Source organism: Cuculus canorus, chromosome 14 (genome assembly GCF_017976375.1).
Source record: "Cuculus canorus isolate bCucCan1 chromosome 14, bCucCan1.pri, whole genome shotgun sequence".
Lineage (NCBI taxonomy): Eukaryota > Metazoa > Chordata > Aves > Cuculiformes > Cuculidae > Cuculus > Cuculus canorus.
In genome coordinates, this window is record NC_071414.1 from 18,637,916 (window position 1) to 18,657,189 (window position 19,274).

General features: G+C 42.0%; 1 protein-coding gene across 7 annotated transcripts in view; it reads right to left on the reverse strand.

Annotated features, from left to right (window-relative positions):
• The window catches only part of RAPGEF6 (Rap guanine nucleotide exchange factor 6), a 123,542-nt gene that overhangs the window by 34,903 nt on the left and 69,365 nt on the right, over positions 1–19,274 (reverse strand). For all 7 annotated transcript variants that reach the window (XM_054079422.1, XM_054079425.1, XM_054079423.1 and 4 more), the window contains 9 exons: positions 13,840–13,971; positions 6,812–6,995; positions 5,830–5,966; positions 4,773–4,931; positions 4,118–4,270; positions 3,500–3,664; positions 2,137–2,244; positions 1,186–1,389; positions 691–799 (listed from right to left, as the gene is read on the reverse strand). In XM_054079422.1, coding sequence (XP_053935397.1) covers positions 691–799; positions 1,186–1,389; positions 2,137–2,244; positions 3,500–3,664; positions 4,118–4,270; positions 4,773–4,931; positions 5,830–5,966; positions 6,812–6,995; positions 13,840–13,971 — 1,351 coding nt within the window. The remainder of the gene's footprint in view (positions 1–690; positions 800–1,185; positions 1,390–2,136; positions 2,245–3,499; positions 3,665–4,117; positions 4,271–4,772; positions 4,932–5,829; positions 5,967–6,811; positions 6,996–13,839; positions 13,972–19,274) is intronic.

Sequence of the window (19,274 nt, forward strand, 5' to 3'; positions counted from 1 at the left end):
ATAATAATTGAAAACAAAATGATGAAGGGCAGGTAACTGGAGAAAGAAACTAAGAAAAGGAGACCATCGGAAGGCCTTCGATACAACTACAGAGGAAGGAGCTGTGTTGTGCACTGCCTCGTTTTTAATGTAGCCATGGTTATTCTGTTGCCTGAACAGGATTATGGAGAAAGAACAGATGATTTGACTGAGATGTTAAAGAGGTATTTATGTGTTTATATTCGCATTGACAATTTAAAGCCAACATTTATAGGTCAATTCCACATTTTATATTCCCTTTTCAATTTTAGATATAAAGGCAATTTATCCTATCATTCTTTTACAGCCATCATAAAAAGTTTTACGAAAGCCCAGTTTTATATTTTTGCTGTTTCTTGGCAAAAACATTTTGGCCCAGATCCTTTGGCTCTGTTTCAGCCATATCGCATGAAGGGACACTAAAGCTGCTTAACCAGGCATTGGAGGATTTCTCAGGGAGTAAAGAGCTGGCTACGCTGGCTTTGTGCCATTCAACGTGCAGCCCTTGGCACACAAGAACTTATCCAAGCAAAAGGAGGTGCAAAGGGGACTTCTGCACAACTTTGCACTCTAGAGCATGTTGGAAGAAGGAGGTGGCATCTTACGTCACTTCTGAAGTCAGAAAGGCTGGAGTTTTCCTTCACATACACACATCCCACAAAGTCTACTCACCAAAAATGTTTGTTTTTACGGTAATGGAGAGATGAGTGTTGTTCCTCAAGATTTCCAAAGCTTTTACAAAGGTAATGTTCTCAAAATTCTGTCCATTTACTTCCATTATCTTTAAGAAGAAATAAGAATTGGACTGTTAAGAGAACCACTGTTTATGATAGTCTTACAAATACAAAGGTGATGATACAGGCACAGTAAGAACCTTCCAAAAGTTATCACACCATCTCTACAGCAGCTGTAGAATGAAAACATTCCCCGTAGAAAATTATTTTCATCACGTCAATGAAGTTTTATCCTACAGACAAGCCAGGACCCTCCATTTCTTTCTGACAAATGCTTTATCCAAACATATTTTCTGTGATACCATGACATTCTTGCAATTAGGCACTGCACTCGAATCAGAAATGGTGGATGATGAACCACAGAACTGATATTACATCAAAGGCTGAATCTTTTTTCAAACAGAGAGATGGATATTTTAAATGAACTTTTTACCTGATCACCACGTTTGAGTCCAGCTTCTGCTGCTTTACTGCCCACTTCCACAGTCTCTACAAAAATACCAAAACCCTTGTCGCTTCCTCCAAGGAGGCTGAAAAACAGAGGTGAATCTCTAGAAGGTTTTTGTAGGGTAATTTGTCTCCATTTTGCTTTGGCAGCACAGGCAATATTCAGCAATCTGAGATGGCCTTTCATTTTCTGAAACAGAGAAGAAACAAAATGCAATGCAATGTTTCTCTTGCTAGAAATGAAAAAACAGTAGTGAATAAAAAACCAAACGTGCCAGAAAAAGGACTTGTGATTTGGAGCAGCTCTGCTATGAGAGCAGGCTGAGAGTTGGGGTTGTTCAGCCTGGAGAACAGAAGGCTCTGGAGAGACCTTAGAACAGCTTCCAGTACTAAAAGGGGCTTCAGGAAAGCTGAGGAGGGGCTCTTGATCAGGGAGAGGACGAAGGGGAATGGTTTTCCGCTGAAAGAGGAAATGAGATCTCAGGAAGAAATGTTTTGCAGTGAGGGTGGGGAGGCCCTGGCCCAGGGTGCCCAGAGCAGGGGTGGCTGCCCCATCCCCGGAGGGGTTCCAGGCCAGGTTGGATGGGGCTTGGAGCCCCTGATCCAGTGGGAGGTGTCCCTGCCCATGGCGGGGGGGGGGGTTGGATGGGCTTTGAGGTCCCTTCCATCCCTTCCACCCAAACCAGCCTATGACTCTGTAGTGCCACGTATCCAAATCTTTGTTCTCTTTTGCAGTAATGCAAAAATCACATAAATGATTGCCGTATGCTCTAGTTTATATGGGCTTTATATCTAAAAATATATTTAAGAACAAATACATCCATGTTAAAAGCCATCTACCGACTTACAGACGACGATGTGTTCGTCACCAGCAATACACTGGAAAATGAAAGCATGTACCACTAGAAAGTAGGACAGTTATTCTCTTTGCTCCTACCGTATCTTCCAAGTTCTTTTCAAACTCTTCCAGAAATCGAGTCATAGCAGGATCTCCTTCAAAGTCATTAAAATGATTGTTCACCCACAGTAAGACCACTCTGGTGACCTGTGAAAAAATAAAACTGTGTATCTATAAAGAGACCTATGATTCTTCTTTAATCTATCAGCAAAGCAGAATACAAGGACATAGTTAACAAACAGAAGCAAAAGACATTTACACTTCAAATCATCTTTTCCTTTATTTGTGGAAATAAAAGAAAAACAAAAAACTAAACATCTTTGTATCTAATTGACTGCATCATCTGGGACTTACTGGTGCACAAATCCACCTTCAGTTAACCCTTCTCTATAGTGCTTATAAAACTTATCTTTTTAATCCTAATGATCCTTAAAGAAAGCTCTAGGAAATATGTTGTGATAATAAAAAGCTTTATTTTAATAACTTTTAGTTAAATCTGCAGGTCACTTTTGCATGTCCTACCGAGTTACAACTGTCCACAATAGAGTCAGTCTGACAATTGTTCCTTCCATCCACGCTATAAAAAACATTAATCTACAGCATTTTTTCTTCTAAAAGCAATTTCCTTTTATTTGCTGAGACAGTTTTCTTCTACTTTCCTTTTCTTAAAACATAGTAGTTGCCAAAATAAGCAGCATGGCAAAACGTAAGAGGAGAAGCAGTAACCACAGCAAAGGACCCCGGACGATTTCCTACACAAAAACACACAGCGTTTGATAGTCTGTTGGGTTTCCTTCAGCTCAAGGCTACAACACATAAAACTGCTGGCTAAGAATTTTACTGCCATAGTTTTCAACAAATTGGACACGGATTCAACTTCCGGACTATGAATATTTTTCATGCGTCTGTGCATACAGTTACACCGCGTTGAACCCCTTCTGTTTATGGAAGCACTTTCACCAACTGCACCTGGCTGGGGCAGAGTTTATTTTTGGTACAGAGTCTAATAAGCTGCTCAGACTAGAGGTGCTCAATACACCCAAAAGCTCTACAGCAGAAAACAACAGAAGACAAGGATAATGCTGTTGTGAAAAGAAAGATGGTATGTTCAAGAGATCACAAACAATTTCCCTGTGTTTCTAGTGAAAAGAGTAAATAAAAATACAGAGAAAACAGTATTAAACATTCTGCAGAAGAGAAGCAGTGTCAATCTAATTCAGGATAGGGCACTATAGCCATACACCATGCTGGACAATCCTTTCCTCATACTAGGGGAAAATACTCGGCTTGAAAAGTTCACGTGAAATAGCTGGAGCAACATCCTAGTTCATCAGCAACATAAAAAGGAATTGCTTTGGAGACATTTCCACCAGAAATACAAATCTCTCAGACTCAGACTAACCTTATCCCTGAGGCTGTCCACTGTGAACCATTCCAGGAGTTTATTTCCAACTTCCAGGGGGCTTGTTAGAAATGTTCTGTATGTTAAAAGGAAATCTTCGATGTAGGTTGGATCCACAATAGAATGTTCTTCTATTAAGTGCATGATGAGTCGCTCGGGTGTTGCCTTAAAAATTGAATATAAAAAAATAACTGCTATCTCCTGTCACTACCTCTCCTACAGAGTATAAACCTATGGGAACAGTACACTCCCTTTTCAAACTCAGGAGAAAGCACACTAATGCGTGCCCAAATGTCTTGCATACATAATAATTGGCTATAACAGCTTTTAACTTCCTTTTATTTTTAATAAGCAGTTTAAGTTCCTCTTCGAGGTAACAAAAAACAGGTCAAGACGCACAAAGGGTGCTCGTGATACAGAACTCAACAGATGTGCTGAACAGGTCTAGCTTTAATGAAAGAGAGATGGAAGTAAATTTGCATAACAACAAATTCCTTCCAATCAATCTTTTTGAGCAGAGACAGACAAAAGGGAGTAGACGGTTCAAGCTGAAATTGTATTAATTTGCTAATAAATTAAGGTTTAATAGATTCATGGGAAGCACAGAAAGAAATTCACCTTGATTACTATATGCCCTTTTCTGGTTCCACTGCGATCCAGCTCCCTGTGCTCCTTTACCATAACAATTTCTCCTTCTTCCTCCACTTTATGAGTGTTTTTTTCCACATGGTTCAGAATCCTCCAGTAGTCTTGCTGGGCTATACACACAAACTGCCCCAAACAACACAGGATTGTTAATAATATCCAAAACATCTCTGGGCTGCTTTGACACAGCGACAACAGCACAGCATTTGATAGCACCCCCACTCTGTTCTGCCCAACTACACGAGAGAGAAAGTTAGAAATAGACCTGGTCATCATCTTATATCTACAAAGGTTGTTCGAATGGGCTAAACATATAGAGGACAAAGCGTGCAAGCAGTGGAAACGGATATTTTCTACATATCTGTTCTTACTGCATGTCAATTTCATCCACATGGGGTTTACATTTCAGCACAAAGCACAAGCTCCCCTTTCTCACCTAACAGCAGCATGAAAAATCTCAGCTACTAAAGAGTGTACAACCAACAACATCAACAGCACCCCTGACCCATAAAACACTAATCTCCTTGTTTCTGCTCTTGGAATAAAGATCAAAAGAGACAAAAGTAGGCTGTTTTCTTTTATAAGATACTTAAAAATAGGAGGTAATTGTATAGCATTGTAATCTTACCTGACAATCATCTACTTTGGTTCTAACTATTCCATTCATGTACTGCTTTTCCAGAGAGGGTGTAATCCCAAAACTATTTCCCATGCAGAGACTCTCACTCTTCCCATCAGGATAGGTGATTTCCACTGTGCCATTTAAAATAACATACCAAGAATCAAGCTAGAGGAAGGAAAAAAACAAGTTTAGAAAGCGAAGCAATTCAAGCACTTCCATAAGCCGTTCCAGTGCTCTTCTCTCAGAAAGGCTTATTCTTACAGTCTGCAGTTTGTTGTCACAACAGTTTTGCAACATTTAATTCACTAAAAATGTGCACTGTAATGTAGCACGCAAGATGACTGAAACAAGAATGCTTCTCAGCATTCTTCATTCATTTCTGAACTAATTCAGTAGGGAGGAACGCTGATGAATTGCTTTCTTAATCAGTGGGCTAATTGCTACAAGATATTCATACCATTTAGTGAAAATGAATACTCTTCCCCTGGGTACCCATTTGGTCAGCACCAGAGACAAAAGCCTGCCTGCTCCTCTTAGAGGGACGAGCTGCTACAGCCATCCCAGATGTCTTGATCCAAGGACAGAGAGAGATCCCAGGACAGTGATTCAGAGAACCTGCATCAGGAGTCAGACCACTAATCTGAACATCTCTCTTCTCCCAACGAACCCATACGGAAACTGCTCTTAAGTTGGACATTTATGTCATACCTACGCTGTTGGGCAAAGAGCCCTCTCCACGTCACTATTTTTAAAAACTACATTTTAAGAAGAGCGCTACTCCTTGAGATGTTAGCACCCACCTGACAATAACATACTGGATGCTGGTTTATGTCTATACTTGGCCAAGCTGAAGCCTTGAACGGGACAGTAATACCGAGGCTGAATCCCTCCAAGGGATGGGCTAAGGTTTGGGGATTTTGGATACAGGTCACAGTGAGAAGAATTCTCTAATTTTCAGATGCAGGAGAGGTGTGGAATGGGAAAAAGATTTTCCAGCCCTTCACCCCAGACGCCCTTGCTAACCTACTACAGCACTCCAAGCGTCTTATAAGCAGTAACTTACTTCTTGGCCGTCTTCAAGTATAATGGCTCCCGCTTGCTCTACTACTTCAAATATCATCACGGAGCAAAGCTCTCTTCTCACCGACATAGTCATGTTTGCAAAGGCAGGGAGTTGATGCATAAATTCCAATAATTGCTCTGTTAGACAAAAGACACATTGGTATGACGACCACAAGGCCCGAGGGTTCCTTAGATACCTTCCCCTCCACAGGTGTATTAAAACTCAAGTTCACAGAAAAATTGCTCAGTGGTGTCACAATCCCATTAGTGCCTGCAGCTAAGCGCGCCCAGCATGCATTTTGTCATCAACAATTAGAACTCGCCTCTACAATCTTGAGCATGTTCTGACTGACTCTCACGGCAGCAGTCTCACTAGGGTGTAAAAGCACTTCAGCTTCAAACATTTAGAAAAATTAAATACCCTTACGGTACGGTAATTGTAAGCTTGATAGGAGCATGAAATGATTTTCCAGTCTTTAGAGAAGTAACATGAAGTATAGCATAGCGCAAATTTTACTATTACAACTAATGCCAATTTTTAGTTAAACGCTGCAGTAAGTTATTTCCATCTTAAATGTTTTGCAGTTGACAATTAAGTATATAACTGTACTGCAGTAATAGTATGTTCTCTTTGACATTTAATAACTAATTCAGTCAGTTAGTTCAGTATTCAGTTTCAGGCAGTCAAAATTCCCTTGCTACCTATCCCTCGCTTATATCAACACATACAATGACTGTGGTACTTAACACCTGGAGCATCTCAGGGATTGTTTTTTAAAGTACTCGGTTTCCGAGAACAAATACTCTCTCCAATAAGAAGAGAAGAAATCATTCAGCTAACAGTATCTCTAGAGCAAAGTAATCTCTGGAGGGAATCATACATAATTATTATACATTTAACACTAAACAGTTTTCAGATATGCTTCTCTTATAGAAGTTATATGATACACAAAGATATTTTTTTTTGTTTGCTTTCTCCTCACCAATATCATCATCGGTTTTGTCTGCAGGCTCTTTCTCAAGGCACTCTCGTACAACGTCTCGCCCTAGAAGTGGATCTGAAGTTCTGTCGATATCTTCATCCTCTTCTTCTTCTTCATCTTCAGAGTCTACAGGTGCTTCTGGAAGACCTGTTAAATCGACGTCTCCCATCTCACTTTCTGTAGCCTACAAATAAAACATTCAGCAGACAAAGAGTTTAATGACTTCAATTTAATGATTTATGATCTTAGGCAGCTAAGAATTCTGTGACCAGCAATTGAAACTAGGAATTTTCAATAGCTCCCTTGCTGAATGCTGAAAAAATACACATTACACAGAAGTGCGCAGTTACAGGACGGTACAAATCTATACCATTGGCATAAAGCAACACTGTTCTACAGGCAGTGTGATCCCAAGTTCTGAAAACAAAATTAACCTGCTCAGATATCATTTATGCCCCTCTCCATCTCTGATGAACTAGAGGCAACACAAACCCATCAACTGTGTGGGAAAGGAAAAAACCAAAGCAGACTGAGCGGCTAAAATGAAAGGGATTTAATTTCATTTTGGTGTTATAATGTGGATTTAAATCCTGGCACAGAGCAAGTCACGCAGAGTACAGAAATTGGGGGATGAGGGTGACTATTGGCTGGTTCTCATTGTAGAGCATTTACTCTTTCTTGTGAATTCATGTAAACAAATTCTTTTCATAATTTGAGCCTGTATTATTAACAAAACAATAATAATATAACTCAGTAGCACCATTGGTTACCCAGTGCCTGCAGACACATTTCTACTGTCATCAATAGATGGCAACAGAGACATCACGCTGGGCAAACACATGAAGCAATGGTGAAGGAGAACGCAATACTGGCAACATGAAGCAGAAACATACAGGAATCATTTACAATAATTCCTTATGTAAAGTTTAAATGATGTAATTGCATGAAAATATCTTTCCAAACAGATGGAAGGCAGAAAAAAAAAAAAAAAGAAGCCAGTAGTTTCAAATTTTTAATTTCCACAAAGTAGTTGTTGCTCAATCTTTCTCTCTTCACTTTAAGCCAGCATGCAAATCATTTTCTGTTCAAATTCAAGAAATCGAACAACAAGATGTGTCACTGAGAAGTGCAAGGCAGTTATATAAAGGCTTGCACAAAATGGAGGTTATTTCTTTCCAAATGAACACATTTACAATAATCACCTGCACTTTAAAAGAAATCCTTGAGATTGTACAAAAGCACTGACGACAAACTAAAACACCAAACGCTCTGCACACTCACAAAACCTCCAAAACAAATACGGGGTCCTGTCCAACCTGGCCTTGAATACCTTCAGTGGTGGAGCAGCCAAAGCTTCTTGGGGCAACTTGTGCCAGTGCCTCACCACCCTCAGAGTAAAACAGTTCTCCTCAATAGCCAAGCTAAACTGATCTTTTTCCAGTTTAAAACTGTTGTCCCTTGTCCTGTCACTATAGGCCCTGGTAAAAAGTCTAAGACTCTTTAAATACTGCAAGGCTGTAATAAGGTCTCCCCAGAGTCTTAATCCCTTTTCTCCGGTCACCGGGGTCTTCTCCTCACTGCCATGACTTTTCAAGCGGGATGGAGAGTGCCTTAACAACCGCATCAGCCAACTCCCTCAGGACCCGGGGCTGCATCTGGTTGGGTGTCACAGACTTGTGTATGCTAAGGTTGCTCAGGTGGTGTCAAACCTGATCTTCCCTTATCATGGAAAGGACTTCATTCCCAGAGTCCCTGCCTTGAGGTTAAGGGACTTAAGAGATGTGGGAAGAGTGAAAACTGAGGCAAAAAAATTGTCGAGGACCTCAGCCTCCCCCATGTCTCAAGTTCTCCTGCCCTATTTACAAGTGGGAGGTGGTACATTTTTTTAATCATCTTTTTTGACCAAGGCACCTGCAGAAGGCTGCCTTGTTGTTCTTCACATCTCTTGCCAAATCCAGCTCCAGCTGTGCCTTCCCTTTCCTGATCCAAACACTACATGTCTGCGCAGCACTCCTATATTCCTCCCATTAAGTGTGGCCCAGTTCCACCATACCCACTTCCTGCTTGTGCTTTAGTTTGACCAGGAGGTCCTTACTCAGCCATGCTTGTCTCCTGCCTTCCTTGCCTCATAAAAGACAAAGCTCGTTTTAAGTGATTTAGTCGCAGTAGACTGCACTGCCTTTGTCTTCCTACACACTCCACGCTGACGGGCTAACGCAGGTCCCAGCACTTTGACAGATGAGCAGCCTTTCCTGCTTTCACTACACAGAGACTGGGGTTTAGATAGAACCTGGGACCTTTGAGCTTGTCCTCATCTTAGTAATTAGCCAGCAAACCTAATAAAATAAGGCTTAAATGATTAACATTATTTCTTTAAGAGGAGGGTAAGACTATATATATAGGGTTAAATCTGTTTTACATTACATCACTTTACTGGCTTATGTAGCTCACATTAACAGTTTTGGAATCACGCCCAAGTGCAAATTGTGCTTGGAGAGTCTCGGCAGCACGTGATCGGCGCAGCATTTAATTCAAGGACTTTTCTAGCATTTCTTCATCTAAATAGCCACAATTTCTATCAACTTTTCCAGGCAGAGCAGTACAGACGCCGGTACTATTTCCCCCTTCGATAACCTCAACATGAGACCACAAAACCGAGGCCGTAGGTTCTACAGAAAAAAGATTCTTTAAAATTTTGTTTGTAAGCCTACATAGGGCAAAAAACGAATCTTCTCAATTCTTGATATAGACGTTATAGTTTGAATGAGCCACGAAATAAGAGATGCCCCTCAAACCTTGTTTCAAAGATGAAGTACAGATGGTTGACAAAACATTGGCAGGTCAGGCAGTGCTGGAAGGAGCGGGGAGGATTCTGCTCATAAAGCTGTCTGCAGAGGTAACTGCTCTTCCCAAGCACGATGCCCCAGCTGCTTCCAATATCAAATATCAAAATCATTCTGAACAGAAACATTTGTGAACTACTAATTTACAAAGTGAAACCAGAAGCTGTAATCCTCAAACCTTACACAAATACGGATTTTCAGGATTTGGGTCTACAGGGCAAGAATATCTACTGCGAAGGAAGGAGGAACAGACTCAACTGGTGCATGTCACGTAAATCATCTGGAAAGTTAGCACCAGATTACTGCCAAAATAGTTGTTTGCTATTTTGAAATCATACTATTATTACTGTATATATTTAGCACTGCAAATTGTGCTGATTAACATAGATTCGTGGAACGGTTTGGCTTGTAAGGGACCTTAAAGCCCATCCAGTTCCAATCCCCCCGCCACAGGCAGGGACACCTCCCACCGGATCAGGTTGCTCAAAGCCCCATCCAACTTGGCCTTGAACACCTCCAGGGCAACCTGTTCCTGTTCCATGCAAACACGTTTCAGCTATGTCTGCCAAATGTTGATCACGGAGATGTCCTGCACACTGTCCTACGCTTTGGAAGCCAAAGACGTAGAACTAGCCCTGCAAATTTGGGAGATTTCACTAAAACGCGTACAGAAGCATACACTGACAGAAAAAAAGAAGTATTAAATGTGCTTCACATAAAACATTTCCCACGCTGGAATAACTCCATACAATAATGTATTTGAGCGCCCATGACTCTCCATGCAACCTGCTCTTAAGACCGAGGGTTTTCTCCCCTCCCCTCATGCCAGCTCTGTCAGAGGAAAAATGTCCAAGTCTTTTTCAGAACTGATAGAAAAACTCTCGGTAAGGCCCACTCCCTGATGCATATTTTATAGATAATCCATTTTAATATCAAAACCTTAACCACAACTGGAATTATGGCTGGGCAATAATGTTGCTGCCCACAAACAATGCGTTCTGCCAAAGTGATAAATGAAAGATTTAAAGTTCCTCTCTTTTTTTTTTTTTTAAGCACACCACTGACAGAATTAAAGAGATACGGGATTTGCAGATTTGCTGATTATGAAGAGCACAGCACTGCAAGGTGTTGATCCAAGCAACTAATTCCCTACAGCAGAGTGCGACCCTACCTGTCTGCACCTACAGATACGATCTGGATTACCTAGGTTACCACGGCTGGTGCCTTAAAGCCTGGGCTGTCAAAGGGCAAAGAAAGATGTTTTCACTCTGTAATACCTGTTGAATTATTTTCCCCGAGGATACTTATTTCAGGTCAAAGCAGCTGTTTGCAGAAGCTATAAACCTTCATTGACTTCAACTCCTGCGTGCACACAGCCCTCTGCTTCTGTCTGAACACCACAGCTCTGAAAGCAAGCGCGCTGGCAGAAGTGGGCTGAAGGGGGGAAAAAAGAATTCAAACTATCCTCTTTAAGCAAATTGTTTCAATTCGTAAGGAATAACTTTTTTCATATTAAAAAAAAAGGTCTACAGTCGGACCGAAACCCAACTGCTTTGCAGCATTCCGAGCAAGCTGGACTTTGCAATACAGACATTGGGACGTTTTACCACGTAAAGACTGAAAGCTCCAACAGGGAGCAGTAACGGTACAGAGGAAGGGAGAAAAATTGCTTCATACATTTATTTTCCTACATTTCCACAGCTGAGCGAGGGTTTAATGCAATATGTTCACAGCGGGGCTTACAGGCAGGACTGTCTTTCACTGATCTCGCCTTAAGCTTTACGTTCCCCGTTTCCTGTTTAACGTGCTCGACTGGGAAGCAGCTGGAACAAGTGAAACCTCTCAATGAATAAAGCATGCACAGACGAACGGAAACTCCTTCGAAACCTTAATAAAAAAATTGCTTCACTCTTTGTTTCTACCCCTCTAATCTTATTTTCTTATACTGGAATTACATTTGTGCTACTTACTGTAAAAATTAATGTTAAGATACCATTAATTCAAAAGGTCATTTCAAGGCTACATTAATCAAAATTATTAAAAAATTCTCTTCCTCTGCTGACAGTAATGATCCTCCTCGAGAGTTTGGCATGGAACAGATACGGAGCTGACTTCAACAGCAAAGCATCATTTTCCAAATATCTTATGAAAAGCTGTATTTAATGTATCAAAAACGCTTTCAGTCAGTACACCACACTCAAAATGTAGGTTTATTGCCTACCAAAGAGATTCTCTGCCTTCATATCATGATGGATATTGGGGGAAACATCTTTCTGTTTCTGATTCCCAAAACCAGTCTGTGTTGATGCGTCACTGCAATATGGCACAGTGTTTACCATGGTGTTATGACTCTATCACCCAGTGCCTATCCATGCGCTCACAACTGGGTGACAAACAAAACGGTGACAGCTCCCGAAACAAAGCCCGCAGAGCAGCCGGCACCGTTGGACTACTTGCACATTACTCATACAAAGACAAGATAAGAAAAAAAAATCACTAAGAAATCAAGAAGGTGAGAAAAAAAAGTGGGTTGTTTGGAGTTCTTTTTCCTGTTGTGATCTGATCTCTTCACCCATTGTGATCATACATTGCTGTAATATTATATTTGAAGAGCTCATGAGATTCTAAGCGTAGCAACGTGCCTCGACATCACCCCAGCTGGCTGGAAATGCTCAGCAGGACTTCCTGGTGTCCACGGTCCCTGCAGCACACAGAACTAGACAGATAACGTCACCGAGAAGGTGATTCCATTCGGAATGCCCTTGCTCCTCAAAACGAGAAGAAAATCTTCAGTCTTTTTCATGTTAATAAATTAATAATTCCTTAGGGTACAAAAATACATTTCATCACTGTTTATAAAAATGTGCTACTCCATTATTTCTTTCATTTATAGCATTCTTATTTGTTAACAATTATTCTCTTCTGGCATTTTCTGAAGAGCAGACGTAAGGCATTTCAGATGCAATTAACCACACAAGATAGAGGATTCACTCATGACTGGAATGCTATTTTCTTTATCAATAATATATTTTAAGTGCTTTTCACTTAGAGCAACCTCTCCAAACTGTTCAGGTAGACAGGCAGGCAGACGACGGTCAGGAAAACTGTCCGTCAGCATCCTAATACATGAGATGTTGAGGTACACTAGACAGGATAGTTCTGGTGACTCTGACTAATTAAATCAATTCTGTTGACTCAGGAAATTAAAAAAAAAAAAAAAGGAAAAAAAAAATCAAGATACAGAACAAAATCTTCCAGCACTGCCTCTCAGAAATCAGGGAATTCACAGAGCATTTTGAAAAGCCTCTCCAGGAAGCAAGCTCCTCCTGGCAGCAAATCTTTAGAAGTAGTAAGGTAACAGATTAAACAGGACAAAAACGCATAAAGACATTTAATGTTCCAAAAGCATTTTTGCTTTTCATGCTGTATTTTTGAAGTTACCTCTAGATGCTTTGCTGTAAAGAAGATACATCCCTGAGCAGTTTAGCATAGAGAAATAGTACCCAGGCAGTACCCAAGGGAATAGGGCTTTAAAATCAAGTTACACCTACACTGCAGTCAGATTTCCACTCAAGAGTGGAAGCGCTGTGCAATTACTGATCAAGACAAAGCCGAGATGGGCATCCTCACCAACCAGAAAGAAAATCACCACGAAACTAGCTCTACAGTTTGGCACAAGACAGGTAACTTAACTCGTGACTCGTAAATAAAAGAAAGCTATCCTTGGATTTCAGTCAACTTCTTTTCTCAGCAAGCAACACTGGAACTTCCACAGTCAGTTGGTGCAGAAAGTGTGTTTATTACCACACTTTTGTTTGCAGAACAGAACATCTGTTATTAACAATAAATACAAACAATCGAGAAGGTATTTGAAACACAAGAATGATTTCATGAAATTTATTCCATTTCAGAAAGAAGGAAAATGATCCCATAAATCACCAAACGTGACTTCAAAAAGCAACAGCAAGCACACTTGATGGTATATAAAGATGTGAAAAGCAACACAAAGAGCCTTACGGGAAGACCGGTTCACTCCTATGTGGCCGCGGAGGTGGAATGTCCCACGGGCAGCATAGGGATAGGCAGAAGCATCAAGAGGGCAAGTGCTGGATAAGCAGGCACTGGTTTTGATTATGGAATGCTTAACGTCAAGGAAGGAAAGCTACGAAACAAATGCAATTTTACCTGATAAATATCAGATAGGCTGCTGCTCCCTGAATCACTCGCAATGCTACATCCCGACTGGCTCGAGGGGACGTGAGTCACCTGGGGGTGAGGATTGTCAGTGAGATGCATCTTGGTAAGGTCAGCTGGGAGCTGCAAATAAAAAGGGATTTGGGGAAAGGTGGGAAGAAGAAAGGAAAACAAGACGTGTAAGTCTAATTTGAAGACAAAGTTATTCATAAAACTTTTGTTGAACATTTGAATACCACTCTGTAGTTTGACGTACACTTTGAGAAAACACTAATTCAGACTAAGCTTGTCTAATCACATTCAAATTTTAGACGTGATAGAAAATGAGGCACCTTTCTATAAAACAAAGGTCTACCCTCTTCACAGCTAATCAATATAGACCAACAGGATTAAGAGCGCATAAGATGACAAATGGATGATACCAGCCTTACAGCCCACAGACTTAAACACCAGCTTATGTTGCAAGCCAATATGAAGCAGGAGTCCTGGTTATAAATTCAATTTGTGCCTCAGTTCAAGAATAACCTTTAAAAAACATCAATACAGAACAAAAAGTAACATAATATAAACAAAAGTTTTGGTCCATAGAATGCTTCAAATTTTCCTGAAGAAAATGAGTCCACATCCCTGGAGGTGTTCAAGGCCAGGTTGGATGGGGCTTGGAGTAACCTGATCCAGTGGGAGGTGCCCTCGCCCATGGCAGGAGGTGGAACCGGATTGACTTTACCAAGCACTGATTTTCCGAAACCACAAGCGGTGCTGTAGATCTCTCCAAACCTTCCCCATTGCAGGGAAAATATGGTTGGGAGCACTTCTGAAACATGTAATATAATTTTGATTATCAAAACTGTTATGAGGAATATGAGGGACGTTGTGTCATCTGTAATTCTAAGTGACATTCACATTGGCAATGGCTCCTCAAACCCCAACCATGAATCTGGGCTCTAAAAATCAGCTCAGATCCTAACTTCCAAAACAAGTCTGTGACCTGAAAGACAACAAAACTATTTTTCACTATCCTAATACTTACATGTGCATAAAAAAACCTGTAAATAAACATCTATGTTCACACGTATTTGGAAAAGGAGAAAGTTTGAGAATCAGGAGATTGCTAAACTCTCATGAACTCACACAAAAACCCCAGTAGGTATTAAATAGTGAACTTGAACCAAATACAAAGGAAACCAAACACTTTGAAGCCTATGTTTAGCCACCAAGAAGTTACATAGGCTAAAAAGAAAAAATCTATTTTCAGGTTTTGAGAACAGCAAAGAGGTCAAACCCCTCAGCTGACAAAATCCAAGCCAGTGGTCAAAAGGTGCACTCGCTATGTGCCAGCGTGCACGGTAGGAGCTGATGTACTCCGAGATGTGACCTCTTATACAACAGCAAAGCCTAAAAGTGACACAGGGAAGTTGATATTTAATTCTGGTCTGGAGCACCTGCTAGGTACATTTTAACCCCAAATGAATACTTCCCACAGGGCACATTTTTATGCCCTGTACAGAAAAGCACTATCGGACTTGGCAGTGATAGGTTTACAGTTGGCTCTGATGGTCTTCAAGGTCTTTTCCAACCAAGATGATTCTAGTATTTTAATGGACACGAGACAGAAAGTGGCACATCATCTTCCTTAAAGCCTGTGGGGATTTGGACATTAGTTGAGCCACCGGTATTTGAATGACCCCGACTGCAGCGCTGATGGAGGCTGTTCCCCTGGCTCTCTCCATCTGCCACCTCCGTTGCCACATCGATCAGCAGCCGGAGCAGCACGTGCCGCAGGGTGACACTGCTCCTCTGCTGCCTGGAGTTCCGCACGTCAGCCGGCTCCTCTGCAAGCACACCACAGCGCTATCGTCCACACAAAAAGAATAGCAAGTACGAGCAAGGTCAGTGCATCATTTGCCAGGGAGAACGACATCCAGCAGCAGCCCAGCACTTGCTAGCGCATTGCCAGGCAGGGCTGCTGGCAGCACCGGCACGCGCTGGAGGTCAGCGCAACTGAAATCCAGGAGTTCTACTAAATTACTGAACAAATCAACCCTTACAGATTCATTACCCCCAGCTTAACAAAACCACCGTTAGGCTGCAAACTCCTCAGCCTGTCCCTGTTTATACCCTCCCTATTCCAACAACCAGCTCCGAGCTAAGCTTCAATCGAATTTCTTCCCATCCAAGAGCAAGTCCCACACTGACTGTGATAATACAGACACAGGGAACTGCCAAAGCCTATTCTGGCTCAAAGAGAGCGACACACACACAGATACACGCTGCCGAATACAGTTTTTCATAGAATCAGAAAACTGTTTGGGTTGGAAGGGACCCCAAAGCCCATCCAGTTCCAACCCCCTGCCATGGGCAGGGACACCTCCCACTGGATCAGGCTGCTCAAAGCCTCATCCAACTCAGCCTTGAACACCGTGAGGTATGGGCAGCCACAACCTCTCTGGCCAACCTGTACCACTGCCTCAGAAGAAAACACTTCTTCCTGATATCTCACCTCAATCTCCCTTCTTTCAACATGAAATCATTCCCCCTTGTCCTGTCCCTGCACTCCCTGATGAAGAGCCCCTTCCCAGCTTTTCTGGAGCCCCTTTCAGCACTGGGAGGCTGCTCTAAACTCTCCCTCAAAACCTTCTTCCCTCATTTAGATTAAATTTTGAGGTTCTTGTGATGAAGGCTGTTCTATAGACCTCAGCTGAGCAGCACTGCTGGAACAAGACATGGCTCTCAAAATAAAAAAACCATGCATGTTCTTCATATGCCATTTTCACAAACACACATTGGAGACCAACTCCAAAAACATCACCAGCCTTCCCTAAGGAGTATTTCTTACCAACTCATTAATCATTTGCAACCGGTCTTCACTCCCCCTGCCAGCACTTCCATTCATTCCCATCACCTATAAAGCACGTGGGATGTAGGATGCTCCTGTTGGACTCTGCAATATGTTCTTGTAAAAGACATTTAATGCAGGTTCGATGGAAGGAAACACTGCAATATCTCTTTAAATTTGAGAGAGAGATAAGTTTTATTTGAGACAACTGACCTTTAAAGTGCTGCTTGCCACTCTACTCAATCTCCCAAAATAAATCACAGCTTCTGTCTTCTGTATGTCATTTTTATTACCCAAACTGATTGTTCTTTCTTTCAGAGCTCACTCAGCAGCAATACATGGATAGGGCATTTCTGTAACAACATGACAGCGGACACGGGAAGGACTCGCAGGATGCGGTTGTGAAGTTACTGAAAGTGCTGTAACATTGTCTTAACTATTGGTGAAAAATGCTCAGGAGCTGAGGTTGTTTCACCAGAAGAAAAGAAGGCTCTGGGGAGACCTCATAGCAGCCTTCAAGTCCCTAAAGGGGTCCTATAAGAATGATAGAGACAGACTTTTTAGCAAGGGCCAATATGACAGGGGAAGAGGTAATGGTTTTATACTAAAAGAGGGGAAGAATTGGACTGGATTAAAGAAGGAAATATTTTACAATGAGGGTGGTGAAACAGCAGCCCAAGTTGCCCAGAAGGTGGCACATGCCCTATCCTTGAAAATGGTCAAGGTCAGGTTGGATGGAGCACTGAGCAACCTGATCTGGTTAAAGGTGTCCCTGCTGACTGCAGGGGGGGTGGACTGAGGGATCTGTAAAGGTTCCTTCCAACCCATTCCATGATTTTGAGATTATTTGACTACGAATTTTGGGTTTTTGGGGGGGAGGGAAGAGTGGGAGTGGGGAGGATAGGGGTTAGGGGGGGTGTTGGTTAGAAACTTGAGAAACTGTTGTTACAATCCCATCAGTATCCTGAAAAATAAGGTGTTATGGAAAGAAGTTCAAAATAGCAACATTCACCTATGTCCATGGTAGCGGCTTCCAGACGCAGGTGTACCAACCTGCACCATCTTCTGGCTTGTTATGCGTACCCTCGGGCTGGTCCTGCCTGTCCCCAGCAGCCACGGGCAGGGAAAGCCCAGACAGCCGTGACATTCTGATGAACACCCAGCACAGAAACAGACCACCTGCCACTTTAAACCATAACAACTCCTTTTCTCACCAGAAGGGATAATCTGGAATTTGAACACCAGTGTGTCTGGCACGCTGGGCCAGCCAGTCCCTGCATCGGTGCCAGCCCATCCCTGTGACTGACCTTTCCCAACAAAGAGAGCCTTAACACCAAAGCCTCCGCTGAAATGCCACCCTGGTTCAGAGCTGTAAGCAAAAGGAAGTAGAAAAACAGAAGTTATGGTCTATGCAGCCACCTCCAGCTCTGCCCTCCCACAGAGCCCGGAAAATACAGCTGGCGATTACACCCAAAAACCCTGCATCAAAGGGAATTTTAAGAGAGACTGCAAATTCCAATAAGAAAAGAGGAAAGAAAAAACACTAAATACTTTGGAAGCGCATCCTAACAGTAGCGTCGGTTGGTCTTGCCACACAAACGCAGGAGCAAAAGCAGCTCGGACTGCTCTTTGCTAAACGTATGTGAGATTTCTGAAGGTGGCACACAAGGTCCAACGTGTCCTACTCCAGACGCAGCTGAGGCAACACCGGGGACAGGGCTGAACTAAACAGCTGACGTCCAGCTCATTTCCTCTTGGACAACAGGAAGGTAACCTTCAGTTTTATTACTTCACTACACTTTCATCATCCAAATTTCCTCCACAGACAAAAATCTTCACAACAAGTATGACTACACTGAACTATTACACGTAATTTTCAAGCTCACCACTGCAGACTGAATCGCATCTCACCTGGTCTCATCTGAAAACATCCAACTTTAAAGACATCCAGTTTGAGGTGGCCAATAGCCGAAGAGGCAGGAAGGACAACAGAAACTGCCACGCTCCTGGGACACAGGTAGGAACTGGGATTTCCCAGCTAAAGCTCATTTTTTAAATTAATTTAGCCTTGCATTAGTATTTCTCTCTATACCTATGGCAACACATGCTGTACAGGAAGCAATTTGTCAACCTTCTCCAAGTCCTATGTCTGTAGTTCTGAAATTAATCAGAGTATAAATTCCAATACATGGTACCTCTCGACACCTACCAGACCACTTTAACAGCCCCAAGTAGAGCATGTCTGCAGCAACATTTACTTCCTACATAAGCATCATTCTCTCTCAGCAGTGAAATCACACAGAATACTTGGGAATTAAATTAAAAGCTAATTTTGATCTACCAGATTTCTAAGATTGCACATGCCTTGTACAATAGCGCAATTTACATCTTTGACGAGATGACCACCCATCAACGCTTTTGCGAAGCACACAAAAAACGATTGTTAGCCTGAGGACAACTTTCCTTTACAGGAAAGCCTGGGAGGTGCTCCTGATCAGGAGTGCAAGGACAGGATGAGGGGAACAGTTTTCAGCTGAAAGAAGGGAGATTGAGATGAGATCTTAGGGAGAAATGTCACAGGAAAACATGG